Source organism: Heloderma suspectum, chromosome Z (assembly GCF_057233095.1).
Source record: "Heloderma suspectum isolate Gila_16-S chromosome Z, 16-S_ref, whole genome shotgun sequence".
NCBI lineage: Eukaryota > Metazoa > Chordata > Lepidosauria > Squamata > Helodermatidae > Heloderma > Heloderma suspectum.
In genome coordinates this window covers 14,603,821-14,618,203 of record NC_139476.1, presented here as the reverse complement: position 1 = coordinate 14,618,203, position 14,383 = coordinate 14,603,821, and the positions used below count along the sequence as shown (strand labels likewise).

The 14,383-nt window shown below is 47.9% G+C and overlaps 1 protein-coding gene across 3 annotated transcripts; it reads right to left on the bottom strand.

The window, feature by feature from the left end:
• Positions 1-8,489: 8,489 nt before the first annotated feature.
• Positions 8,490-13,195, bottom strand: LOC146333729 (vomeronasal type-2 receptor 26-like). 3 transcript variants are annotated; one of them, XM_084826132.1, is made up of 4 exons: positions 12,441-13,195; positions 10,727-10,945; positions 10,104-10,230; positions 8,490-9,530 (listed from the first exon to the last, which is right to left on the bottom strand). In XM_084826132.1, exons 1-4 carry the CDS (start codon positions 13,080-13,082, stop codon positions 8,626-8,628), a joined length of 1,893 nt encoding a protein of 630 aa, XP_084682258.1. In that variant the 5' UTR covers positions 13,083-13,195; the 3' UTR covers positions 8,490-8,625. The 3 variants fall into 3 exon arrangements, with proteins under 3 accessions (XP_084682258.1, XP_084682259.1, XP_084682260.1); XM_084826133.1 differs by having other exon boundaries at positions 8,491-9,530; positions 10,104-10,227; positions 12,441-13,171; XM_084826134.1 differs by lacking the exon at positions 10,727-10,945 and having other exon boundaries at positions 8,494-9,530; positions 12,441-13,166.
• Positions 13,196-14,383: the final 1,188 nt, after the last annotated feature.

The window sequence follows — 14,383 nt, the reverse complement described above, 5'->3', positions numbered from 1 at the left end:
TGGATTTTACACAGAAATAACGAAAGAAGAAAGAAAACATGGTGGGAAAACACGAGAACGTTACAGGTAGGAAATCATCTCTGGAAATCCCATAAAATTCCAGGAATGAGGCCTGTTGAGTACACAGTCAGAGGTGCTTTGATTGGCAGGTTTAAGATCATGAGTCAATAAAATGAGGGTCTCTTTTCAATTTGATCACATTATAGACACACGTTCTGCCACTCATCTGTTAATTGGATAACTTGAGATCAAGCTGTATTTTCCAAACTCCTCCAACATTATGGATACAGTGACATCTGGCTGTGTGTGATCTGTCTGTGAACTAAAATTCTCATGAGTGGTACAGAATCTATGGACAAACTGAAGTGCAGTATTATAGCTTTCCAAACTCTGAAACAAACTAACAGGAAAATATTCCCATCAATCAAATACCTTCGATTCTCTGTTGGTTGTCTGCTAAGAAAACATCAGGCAAGCCGGGCTGGAAACTTCAAGCCACATCACATCTCAGGGCGCAATACGGTTATGCTGATGCACCCCACTTCTGAGCAGTGAGATGTATCGGGGTTTCCACCATGTAGTCAGGTAAGCCTCCTTCCAAAATAGTCCGGAAGGGGTAAAACAAGCTGGGTCACCTCTGCTCATCTCTCAGTTCTCTGATCTCTGGGAAGTGTTGTCTCCAGGCATCTCTCTTGATTGTTCCGACATCTTAGAATCAAGAGCTACAGTACACAGTAAAGGAAACAAGATGCTCCCTGCCCCGGGAGGCTTACAATCCCCAAAACAAAAACAGAACATGAAAGGGAAAAGGGATGCAGAGGGAAGACGCAAGAAGCAGCTACCCGTGGTGGATGTAGGTGCAGACCACAGGGCCAGTGTCCAGACCCCACAGCTCTGCCCCCCCCCCACCCCAGAGAGAAACAGTGATCAGGGCAGCAGCAAACAGTCCCGACACCTGGGCCAGCATAGGCATGGTGGGGCTGATGGTGCTGGCTGCTGCACCCATTTTCTTCTTATTAAAACACACAAAAAAACTTTAAAGTTAGGAGGTGGCTAGCTGAGGATGAACATAGTTACAGATAACCCTTTTATTTTTTTAATTTTTTTATTACATTTATATCCCACCTTTTCTGCTCTTTGAGGAACCCACGGTGGCATGCATTATCCCCCTCCTCTCCATTTTAGCCTCACAACAACAACCCTGTGAGGTGGGTCGGGCTGAGAGTCTGTGACTGGCCCAAAGTCACCGAGTGAGCTTCCATGGCTGAGTGGGGACTAGAACCCGGGTCTCCTGGCTCCCAGTCCAACACTAGCCACTACACCACAGTGGCGCTCCATAATGACTTCTACTATTTTTACTTTCCTACGACTAAAAGGTTCTCGTTCCCAAGTAAAGTGCATTCGTCATCACGGCAGCAGAAGCAGACCCCGTTTCATTCCTCTAGTCGTGACTTCAGTATGTTTCAAATGTGCAATTGCACATGCGCAGAGCGTTTCTCTTTTTTCAGAGTTGGCAAACATTCCCCACTCCCTTTTATGTTTTTGCCCTTGCATATCGGGAATGCGGAAGCGGTTGGAAAGCATGGAATGGATGGCAGCAGGAGAAGAAAAGTTAGTTGTGTGCTTTGCAGCTGAAATAATGCCCATGGCCATCTAAAGAGAGGACCCCGTAATGCCATGAATCCCAGGGTCTAAGATTACCTAGCTGCACCTTTGCCAGCCACCCAGCACATAGGGAAAGTGAGCTTAAGCAGAAAGAAGCAGCTGTAATTTACTTTTATTTATTAACATTTAGATACCAGCTTATTTGCTTAAAAGCCATCAAAGCAGTGTACAACAATTTAAAACAATAAAACCATAAAACTATTTAAAAACCCAAGAACATGAAGTACCGTAAAACATTAAAACAGTGACATAATTTAAAAGGCTAAATTAAGGGCTACAGTTGCCACAAGACAAAAGCAACACTTCAGTGAGTTCAGATCATTAACCCCCACTCCACCCCCCAGCATTAGTATATCCAGTATAATTCCTTTGGCTCGTTCATGATATTTATCTTCTCTTACTCAAATGATGGATGATTCAGAGCGTTGCTACATGAGGAATTTGTCATGCGCTCATTATTCCCTACTTATGGATGTTTACAGGTTCTTGAGACGATGCCATGACCCTCCAGTTTTGCTTCTGTTTGTAAACAGCACTCTCTGAGAGTTTTTTTTAGACAGGGAAAATGTGGTATTATTTCTGATTGGCAAAAGAAAGCACAGTTTCCTCATCTGTATTTGCGCTATTCTGCTATACCACAATGCCACCTAGAGGTTAGGCAGCAGAAAAGCAGGGAAGAAAACACGGTAGGGCTCAGATATCAATTGTGCGACGAAAACTAGATGCAGTGGATCAACAGCCTCATGTAGGTAGGAAGTGTTGTGTGTTATCAGCGTGAGCGGAAATTATTTCTGAAAGCTGATGTCAAGCAAGGCCGCTGTTCGACTGGATGCAGGCTCCTCCCATTTATACAGCCCCTGAGAACCTTGGCACCTGACCTTCAAGTCAAAGAAGCAGATGCTTGGTTGCAGTCAAGAGAAGCTGGAGACATCTTCCTGTGCCTTTATCTCACAACTCCCCCCAGTTCTGAAATGACGGGGAGGATCTACCATGCGTTCAGCCCTGATTTGCAGGTTCAGTGTTCTCGTGCCCAACTGTCATCTTGTTTCTCCAGCCTTTGCTTTCCCACCTCCTTGGCAGCTCTCTTCCTCTCTGCCCTACGCTCTCATGCAGGGCCATTGTGGCTGCTCATTATTCTGGTCCAGGTTGAAGTAAAGCTGGTTGAAACAACTTTATTTGGTCGTGGAGCGAGGATACATAAAACAAAAACAAAGAGTTCAGATTCCTCAGAGATGTGCTTCGAATTGCCCCCCCCCCCGAGCTGACCGGGAAGCCACTTCGGGGCTTCCGAGGCAGGCCCAATTTGCTTTGGGCTGATTTGGGGTGGTGGGGAATCCACCTTAGCCCCGAATCTGAAGCAGAATTTGGATGGCCGAATTCTGCTTTGGGACCCCCCCCCCCGACACCCTCACTGTGCTGCGCAAGCCCCCAGCTCCTTACTTGCGCCCTCAGGACGTTTGCCAGTAGCCTTCACGAGGAGGAGTCACTGTCACCATCGCTACCACCATCTCTGCTGCCTCCGCTGCCTCCACCAGGGCTCAGGAGCTGGCAGTGGCGGCGGCTGGCGGCAGTGGTGAAGATGGCGGCAGCAACAGCGGCAGCGGCAACAGCGGAGGTGGAGGTGGAGGAGTGGCGGCGGCGATGGCAGTGGCAGTGGTGATGACAGTTACTCCTTGTGATGGCTCAGGTAAGCAGCTGGAGGCAATGGCGCAGCTGGGCTGGGGTGTCCAAGCTCCGATGTGCATCGAAGCACCTCAGAGAGCCCCCGACCCGCTTCAGGTCGCTTCGTGCCCCCTCTGCTTCTGGTCAGAAGGGGTCTGAAGCGGCTCGCATCGACTCAGGCTTTGGGCCGAAGCGGTGCACAGCCCTACTTCAAATAATGAACGTAAAACATTTAGCTTTGGATCTCTCACGTAGGACCAGTGCTGGCTTCTTCCTACGGGCATCCCAAGGCTGATGAGATTGGGGTTGTCTATGGGATCCCCATCACCACAAGCTCATCTTTGTGTTTAAGCCTGGACGATATTTCTGGGAAGGGCTTAACTCTTGGATCATGCCTACGATTTTCCTCTATACACCAATGTGATGAGGAATCAGGATTGACTGTTAGGTTAGCAACTGAATTAGCAGGAAAGGCACCAAAGTGTTAGATTCCTTTCTCTTTTTTCCTTATTAGATTATCTCTGGTGCTGACATTGTGCCTTAGCACAATAATGTAGAATTTGGGGAGAAAGATGCAACCCAGGAGACTAGCCCCAGAGGCCAAGATGGAGAAGGTCTCCACAGCCACCATGGACTTCCCGTTACTGCTCTGGTATGTTGGCACAACGGAGACCCAAACGCTGTAAAACACCATCATGCTGAAGCTTCTACTGAGTTAGAGCCTTGGTGCACCTAGCCCGTTATGGCCTGCACTGAATGGCTGGCAGGAGCTCCCCAGGGTTTGAGACAGGGCCTGTTTTCAAGCCCTCCCTGGAAGTTCTGGGGATTGGACCCGGGACATTCTGTATGGAAGGCATGTGTTTTACCATTGGACAATGGCCCCTCCCTAGACTCAAGAGGCCTTGGTCTCCTCTGGAAAAACTGTCTGAAGCGGCCCTGCTTCTCTTTGGACTGATTCATGCCCCATCTGCTTCAACTTGGATCCGACTCTGAAGGGAGATTTGGATATCCGAAGCACTTATTTTTGGTGTTTTCCCATTGACTTGCATGGGAAAACACAAATGGCCAGAGAATTTTCAGTTTGCAGGATCAAAAAGTAAACTATGGGGAACTCTCAGCCCCCCTGGAGGGCATCCCACCTGCCAAATTTCAGGCAGTTTTTTCTAGGGATTTTGTGCTAGGCACAGGTAAAATGTGTTGTTCTCAAAACTCAAACCCAAGGTCATAAAGGGATAATCCAGTTAGGTGTGGAAGCAGTGAGGAGATCACGATCCCTAAACTCTGCTGTAGGTTTCTCTGAAGTGCAAATAGTACTACTTTCCTATCCACAGTCAATAACCTCAGGGTCTCTTTGGCTGAGTTGCCTGGGAAAACACTGGCTGGTAGGCGAGAAGCAAACAAAGGCAGCAACCCTGCCAGGTGAGCAGCTGACTTGAATGAAGAGCAACAACAGTAGTCTGCGGGCCTGGCAGAGGCAGGAAGCAACACAGCAACCCTGCCAGGAGGCGCAGCACCATCTCGCCCATGCCTGCCCCTGCCAAGACCCCGAAGATGCCTCATATTGGGCGTGCTTGTTTTGCAACACACGGGGTAGTGTTTTATTATTTAAATACTAGCCGTTAAGATGTGTAGTGGTTTGCCCACTGGTTTTGGAAATGTGGACTGTGTGTAGTCCTTTGACACACCTTGTTAGCTTGTCCACACAGCACAAGCACACACACACAAGGAACAAGCAAAACAAACAGTAAAACAAGGAGGGGGGGGACTAACTATTGTCCTAACAGAAGAGAAAGGGATTTATATTCATTCATTTATTTTTAGGGAATGGAGATAAAAAATGGAAAGGGAAGGAATACAGGAATTGAGAAGGGGAGGTGGAGGGGAGCCAGGAAAAGGAAAGGAAAGTACTAAATCTATCATCTATCTATCCATCCATCCATCCATCCATCCATCTCTCTATCATCTATCTATCTCTAGAGTAGGGATGTACGAAAGTCACTTACCTTTTCGAAGGGTGACATTCTCGGTGGGGGGGAGGCGCTCCGTCTCTCCCCCCAAAATTCTCTCCAGCTGGCTCCGCTCCACGGAGATTCCCCAGAGCCGCCGGCCGGGGCTACCCGCAGCCAGACATCCGGCCACTGGGCAGCCTGCAGGGACGCAAATTGCGGTTGCCGTAGCCGTTGCCATTTGCGTCCCTGTATTTTGCCGTAATAGGCTACATAAATATTTACGTAGCCTATCACGGCCAAAAAAAAAACAGTGAACGCAAATTGCGGCAGCAATGGTGGCCACTATTTGGGTTCCCTTTTTTTTTTTCCGTGATAGGTTATGTAAATATTTACGTAGGCTATCACTGCAAAAAAAAAAAAGGGAACGCAAATGGTGGCCGCCGTACCCACCGCTATTTGTGTTCCCTCTTTTTTTTTTTGCCGTGATAGACTACGTAAATACTTACGCAGCCTATCACGGCTTCCGCAGGGATGCAAATGGCATCCCTGTGTTAGCCGTGGTAGGCTACGTAAGTATTTACATAGCCTATCACGGCTACATGGAAGAAGCTAATGGTGGCAATGCAGCACGGACGGCAGCAGGTAGGTGCTCCATTCCGGGCCCATTTCGTGGGGTGGGGTCCGGGGGGCTTTGTTCTGCCATGGATTTCGGGGGGCCGAATGCACTGGCATTCGGCCTCACTAAGATCCGTGGCAGAATTCTCTAACATCCCTACTCTAGAGAGAATCAAAGTAAGGGCAAACTAATCGTTGAGAAAGAACTGAAAGGGGGGTGTGGGAAATAAGCAACTACAGTGAATTTTGTAAAATTGTTGTATGAGCAAACAACAAGAATGAATGGTAAACCCATTACAGAAGGGTGCGGTGGGAAGAGCCTGACATAGCTGTCATGGCACGCATTGTCTTTTAGATTTCATTCTGCCAAAGGAGAGTGGGAAGGGTTAATCTCCTTCTCGCTCTCCTTCAGCAGGATGCCAGCTTCCCTGATGCTGCGGCTTCCTCTACCACAGCTGGCAGAGACTGGCACAGTTGCTCTCGGTGGCCGCTGTCAGGATGCTCCTGTTGCCTACGGAATCCTCCAATAGCCAGAATCAACACTCAGACAAAAGGGCTGCTTTCCAAGGCTTTAATTCCATTCAGCCTAATGAAGCATACAGATGCTAATTGCCTGAGCCTCAGAGGAACTGCAGAGGAACAGCCTTCTGGGGGTTTCTAAGGGTTAGGACGTCAGTTGGTAGCCATCCGGGAAAAACACGACAACTCTCTGAACTTAAGGGGTGAGAGGGGAAGATCTCCCCCTCATTCTTGGGGCCTCGGGGCGCAGCTGTTGATGTTGAACCAATTGGGCTGAGTGCCTAAGCTCGGCTCCTGCAGTCTCTTGCTTGTGCCTGCACCTCGCATCTAAAACCTCAGGTTATCCCTCCCTTTCCATGCCTGGGTCACTGTGGCTCCCAGGGATGTGAGCGGGGGTGGGGCTCCCCCTCCAGCTGCGCCTCTGAAGTCTGAGAGCGTTCCTCTCCCACGAATTGTATCTCCTCCTCAGAAGGAGAGCTGCCTTGGTGCTCTATGGGCTCAGATACAACCCTGACAGCTCAGCAGAGGTAGGATAGGGCTGGGGCCAAGAGAGAAATGCCATGGAGCTTCCCTCTCTGCTCCCATTCTACCCTGCTGCCCCGGCCACCACCACCACCACCATCATCACACACAATGGCAGCTTGTCAGGGCAGGGGAAGGCTGCTCAATTACCAGGCAGCTAACACACCCCAATGGATCGTCTTGTGCCCCCTCCTGGGGTGCATGCACCCCACTTTGGAGACCCCTACTCTAGCTAAATCATGTCCAGACAGTCCTCTCTTCTCTAGTAACACCACCTCTCTCACAGTGAGCAAATGGAGGCTGACTCACAGCAAAGCTCACTCCTCCTCCTCTCCCCTTCCCCCTCCATCCATCCTCCTCTTCTGCCCCTCCCGGTGGCCGGATCTCTCTCAAATTGATACATTTGGAGCTCTGGCTCCTCTCCCCTTCCCCCCTCCCATCTCCTCCTCCTCTGCATGATCTTTCACAAGTTCATTCATTTCGGAGACAGCCTGCCTGGGCTGTTCAGAAAGTGTAAGAAGAGCTATGAATCCTTGAGGCAGAGAAGCCACTCCGCTTTGAGGATGCCTCGTTGCTATTCTCATCCACATTTGATTGCGATGAGGCACCTCCGAATCAGCCCGCCCCTGACGAAGACCTGCCCAACCGCCGCCGGGACCCGCCGCTGGGAGGGACATTCGGGAAAGGTAAGTCCCATCCCGGGGGGGGGCCGGGTGCGGGGTGTGTGGAGAATTTCTCCCCGAAACTACTTCGGGGGGCCGAATACATTGGCACTCAGCCCCCCGAAGTTTCGGGGAGAAATTCTCCCCCATCCCTATGAATTTGTGATTTAGATGCCCATTCTCCAATTTTGGAGAGATCCTTTTGGAGCTCTTCACAATCCCTTTTTGTTTTAACCACCCTAAATAATGTGGTGTCATCTGCAAACTTGGCCACTTCACTGCTCACTCCTACTTCCAGATCATTTATGAACAAGTTGAAAAGCATTGGTCCCCATACAGATGCCTGTGGGATCCCACTATTGACTTCCCTCCATTGGGAGAATTTACCATTTATTCCTGCTCTGTGTTTTCTGTTCTTTAACCAGTTACTGATCCATAAGTGGTTATGGTGAGGGACTTTGTCAAAAGCCTTTTCGAAGGGCAAGTAAACAACGTCTACCAGATCACCCCTGTCTACATGTTTATTGACACTCTCAAAGAACTCTAAAAGGTTAGTGAGACAGGACTTACCTCTGTGGAAGCCATGTTGATTCTTTTTCAGCATGGCTTGTCCTTCTTTCTGCTGACTAATTTTCTCTTTAATAATGCCTTCAACCAATTTACCTGGAACAGACATTAAGCTAACTGGACTGTTAATTTCATGGATCCTGGATCCCCGGAGTTGGAAGGGATCCGGAATCCCTTTGCAGTCAGAATCGTTGGGCTGTAAGTGTCCCAGAAAGGTTGTTCAGACCGAAACTCAAACCATAACAATACGGAAAGCTTTTCATAACTTGAAACAAACAAACAAATGAACAAACAAACTTACGACCTTCCAGGAAAACATAGACAGAAATAATGGATGTGATTGCATAGATTTATTGTAAAATAAAACAAAGTATAGGTAACTCCTGTAAAGGAACATAGCAGGGTGGAATGTGGTTGATGGACTGGACAATGAATTCACAGTGAATTCTCCAAAGTATTAAAAATCACAGATTCTTTCTCCTTATTAGATGATCCTTGCAGTTGAGACTGGGCCTCAGGAGAATAATGTGGCACTTTGGTAGAAAGATACAGCCCAGGAGACCAGCCCCAGAAGCCAAGATAGAGAAGACCTCCACAGCCACCATGGACTTCCCCTTGGTGCTCAGGTAGGTGGGCAAAAAGGAGACCCAAACACTGCAAAACACCAGCATGCTGAAGGTGATAAACTTGGCTTCATTGAAGCTGTCAGGCAATTTCCTTGCTAGGAAAGCCACTGTGAAACTCATGAAAGCCAGGAAACCCATGTAACCCAAGAGAGTGAAAAACAGGGTGACTGAGCCATCATTGCATTCTACTATGATCTCTCTGGCAAGAGAATGTAAGTCCAGGTTTAGGAACCGGGGAGAGGTTACCAGCCAGACAGCACAGAGCACAGCTTGGATGAGGGGACAGGCCAGGACGATGGAGTTTGTCACTTGTCTCTCCAACAATTTTCTTGCCATGTTTCCTGGCTTGGTGGCCATGAAGGCCAGAACCACCGTGACAGTTTTGGCCAACACTGAAGAAACTGCAAGAGAGAAACTGATGCCGAAAGCAGCTTGTCGGAGAAGACAAGTGGTTTCTGTGGGTTGACCAATGAACAGGAAGGAGCAGAGAAAGCAGAACTGGAGGGAGATGAGGAGGACGTAGGTGGGGTCTCGGTTGTTGGCTTTGATGATGGGTGTGTCACGATGTTTAATGAAGGTTGCCAGGACGAGGAAAGTGACCAGAGACAGGAAAACAGCAAGAGATGCTAAAATGAATCCAAGTATCTCTTGATATGAAAGCAATTGGATAATTCTGGGGATACACTGGTCTTGGTTCTCGTTTGGGCATTGATCTTCCGGGCACTGAGTACAGCGAACTGCATCTGGAATGAACAACAACGATTGAAGTATCTCAAACATGGCAGAGATGTTGGGGCAGATCACTCCACACAGGCGTAGATGGAATTCCCCACTCTGAAGCTTCTTGTACACCGAAGTGCACAAACTCCCTTTAATTGCCCTCTCTTTATGCTTCCGCAACATATTTCATAATGTATAAAATGCTTTTTTTGTATGACACTCCCCTATATCAGACTCATGTTCAATATTCTGCAAAGAAGAAAAACCCAAATTCCAAAAGCAGAAATGAAAACCTGGGAACTGTAATAATGGAATCACAATCTGTCACCTGCAGTACCTTCTGAATGCACAGATAAAGAAACAAACAAATGAACAAATAAATATCTGTCATTGTCTTCAGATTATGGACTGAAACATTAGTTTTGAAGACTTTGCAAGCAAGTAAACCACCGAAATATGCAATCTAAAATGGAATTGCCAAAAATCTATTCCTGGGGGAAATGGCAGACTCCTGGTCTATGATCCCCTCTTGTCCTAGCTCCACTCTTACCTCAGTACATCCTGCACTTCTATGTGGCTCTCAAACTTTAAGCTACCTGTCCAGTTAGAAATTGTCCCTTCTGGACAACGATCACATCCGTAGCAGCAAATCGGCTTCTCCTCTGGATCTTTTTTCCAGTGTCCTGGAGGGCATCTCTGCACACACCTCGCAAAGGGTATCTTCTAAATGGTAGAAGACAAACAGTTGAGGATAACCAGATGACAGAAATTGCACTCAGCTAGACTCAGAATGACTCAGTGGAGTTCCCATTACAAGATGGATTTTTTCACCAATTTAGGGGGGCCGAATCTCTTCCGAATGCCTTCAGGTGACTTGGAACTGTTGTAATCAAGGCTTAAATAAAGTATATTCTGAGACAGAAATATGACTTTTGGAAGCTGCCTTCTACTGACTCAGACACTTGGTCCCCCCAGTCTGATAGGGTCTGCATGAATGCCAGCAGCTCTCCAGCGTTTTAGACAGAGGCCTTTTTCTAGTCTACATGACGACGTTGGGCTCTAAAGCTGGAACTTCCTGCAACCAAATATTTTTGTTTTTGCATTGGGTAATAGCCACACCCTGGACACAGTAGGTCTTTGGTCTCATCTGTTTTCAAAGGACAGAACTGTAATATTCTTTACTTCTCCCATGACCCCAGAAGATTCACTTCAATCCCACCTCTGCAGGCCAGATGATTGCCTCTGAGTTAATTATGAAGTCTTGTCCCGGGGGAGCGTCTGGATGCATCCATCCAACTTTTGTGGGGGCTAAAGATCGATTTGGGCAGAAAATCCAGTTCACAATATCGTAACTAGAGGACATCTCGCCGTTTTCAGTGAAATAGACTTCATCTCCAGCGCTGTTGTTAAACCGGGCAGTCTTCAAAGAGCCAAGAATCTGAAACGTAAGAGGTGCTTAGAAAAATGAGGTGACTGGTTCTTGTGACTGTGAGTGAGGTCTGAAATCGTCGAACGTACCGTGCCTGCCATCAGGCTAGGAATCTCTTTTGTTCCGCATTCTGTTGTTTGGCTCAACGCTTAAGATGCATCTCCATTGGGCACTAGCTGTGAGAAGCTGCTTGCCCAGTGGTTTCCGGGGTTTGCTTGGTGCCTTCTTGCTACAACACACCCTTTCTTGGCCACTAACTGTTAAAATATGCATATCCCGTGTAGGGATGGAGGAAGAAGCGGTGTTCGATTTCACCAACATCAGCTCAGTACTAGCTTCTCCCTTTTATCAATTTTTTATTGTGAGTTTCAACAAAACAAACAAAAACATAACAAAGCCAAAAAGTTGAGAATATAAAAGCATGCTCCAAAGCCCTCAGTTCCAAATATTACAACATTCTAGGGGGGGAAAGGAAAACAGACTAGATTACACATAAACGTCAGTAAAAGCCGACCAGACATCCCAATTTAAGACTGTTCGCAAGTGACACCTATATGCCGCTCTTTCAGACATGGCTAGCATTGTGAAGTCTTCAGTCCACTGCATTATAGGCATTGAGCTTTTATCCTTCCAGTATTGTAGTATCAGTCTGGATTTGCACTTGCCTTTGCAAACATTTCCAAGTTTGCCTGAATGGGAAAGTTGTGCAAAAAAAGAAGAAAAGAATAAACCTCCAATTTGCACAAATTTCCAGAGTTGCACAAATTTTCCCTATAGACTAAGGGGTGAAATGGTGCATTTTCAAAGTTGTGCAATAGCTAACTTCTTTCTCTTCAAAATGTGTGCATTTTCTGAAAGTGAGTGCCTGTTTGAGAAGTTGCGAATGTTTTGGGAGACCACATTCTCCTGCTCACACCAGCATTTGGGGTTGCAAACAGGGCCCATTGTCCCGTTCTGCCGGTAGACATTGAATTCTCCTGCATCCCTAGTCCAGTCGTTTGGAGGTTTTCGTCTGGTGTCTGCTTGCTACAACACATCCGGATCTCTCTGTGTGGCCATGAGAGGGAGCAGGGCTCCAACCAGCAAAGAGAACAACATCTGAGTTTCAGCTGCTGGCTGGAAAAAAGGTCCCTGAGGAGGGGGTGGGGGGGCTCCCGCTGTTTGCTACTGCAAGGCTTGGGAGGGGGGTCAGTACTGCTGTATAGACTAGCGTGATGTGTAGGGTGAGAGCTTGCGTGATTCCTCCCTCCTCATTCTCTATATATCTACACACATTCTTATTACAAAAGTACAAAAGGCCCCTTCTACTCTCTGCCCACTTCCTAGTGCTCTTTCCAGGGAATGGTGGCCGTGGAAGAATATCCCTGGGGAATCTTTTCCTTAGGATCTTTAGAATACACTAAGAGACCTTCTTCCAGGCTCACCATTTGCTTCCAGTACCTGATGCCTGAAATCATCAACCAGACACTTAATTAAGAGAAGCAATTGTGAAGGAGGCTGTTACCTGCCATGGCTGGATGCTCAGAAGCCCCTTGCCTTCCCCCATCATGGCATGTACAGATTCAGATGAAGACCTGGCATGCAACGCATGTGCCACGGAGTAGACGGCATTGTAGATGCTGTAGCTGTGACTGGTCATGCTCATATCAAACATGGGGGATGGCAGGTCCGCCAGTTTCTCTTCCCCTGTACACCACCTCACTCCATATTCAAGGGGTTGGCCTGGTTTCAGGAACCGACAGGAAAATGCCCTTTCCCACCAGTCATGGAGAAAGACGTCTCTTTTTGGTCGGAGTGGATCTAAAGCCCAGAAGAATTGTTTGAATGCTGGCAGATGCCTTCTGTGGATTGTGAAGTGCAAAGCACCATGGAAAGGTTTTAGATCAGGAATGCCCCAGTGGGATTTTGTTGCAGATAATTCCAGATGCGCTGTTAAGATCCAGACCTTCCTAAACGAGTTCTTGGTAAAATATTGATTGTGTGCCATTGCAAATGCAACACTTGCTAAGAGCTGGAAGTCCCCGAAGAGAATCATCACTTGCAACTCAGCCCAAGATTCAGAATCGATAAACTCTGTTAGAGGTGTAGCATACACCCTATCGACCATATGGCTGAAGGCCAAACAGATGTCATTCAGTTTCAGCATTGATGTCAACGTCCAGATGAAATTTTCACCAACGTCATGCTCTGAAACAAACAGCCCAATCCAGTTCCAATTGAAATGCAGGAGAAGCCTGACTAAGCCCTCAAATTGCAGCATGTCATTGGGCTCAATGCGGAAGGAGGAAGGAAATACCAGTTTCTCCCTTTGAATAGGTTCCAAGACACCATACATGAGCTGAAGGAAGGAATTTCCAGGGGGACAGCTGTGTTAGTCTGTTGCAGCAAAATCAACAAAGAGCTTTATGGCACTTATGGTTGGGGCTGTCCGTGCCGGGACCTGTCTTGCCCCACGCCAGCTGTCAAAGGCTTCCTTAAAACCTAGCGCAGGAGGAAGGGGCTCAGTGGCATGCCAGCGCTCATGCCCGGGGCTCCTCAAGAGGACGGTGTGTTGGGGGGAGGGCTCCCCCCACGGACAGTAGCAGTGTTGGTCATTGGCAGCCAGAGCAACCAAGAGTCTCTGGAAACCTTGTTCGTTTCTCAGTCTGTAAGGTGTCACAATACTCCTTGTGTTTGTATCTCCCAATGCAGTTGTGTCCCCCCTGCCCAAACCCCATTGCTGGCTGGGATCAGTCATGTCATAGCAAACTCAGGTGAATGGCTACCACCAGGGTTACTATCTGGCAGGTTGACAAAAGTTGGAGGTTCTCCTCCTTCTCCTGCCGGGAAACACGGTGGCACCACACACCCACAGCATGGGTAAGAGACCGTTGTCAGAGGCCGGGTTTTGCGTCTCTGCATTCCTGAGTTCTGCAGAACCCTCTTACCTGAGGGATCTTGAAGATGCCCATGAGAGATGCAATCTGCCTTGAGGACGTGGAGTCGAGACTCCCAATAACAGAGAGCAGGTTATCCCACCTGTTGCATTTATAATTGGGAAAAGTTTGGCCCCATGTGGAGAGCAGGGACAGGGTGTTCAAGTAGATCCATCTTCCAAAGTTGCCGTGGTCATAGATGCGGAAGCCCAGGGTCACATTGGGTAGGAGAGCTGGATTCTCGTTGAGCTCCTTGATGGCAAATGCCAAGGCAAGGTAGTGAAGGTTGTTCTCAGTTATTGTCCTGGGATGAGAGTGACACTGAGGGTCGGTGGGATCCCAGTGGGACTGATGAGAAGCAGGAGGAGATAAAAATCTCGGGACAAAGTCTCGGGACAAAGACCATAAACCATTTCAGGCCATAAACCAAGAATTCTCTCTCTCTCTCTCTCTCTCTCTCTCTCTCTCTCACACACACACACACACACACACACACACACACAAATACACCACTGCATTCCGAGCTGCATTT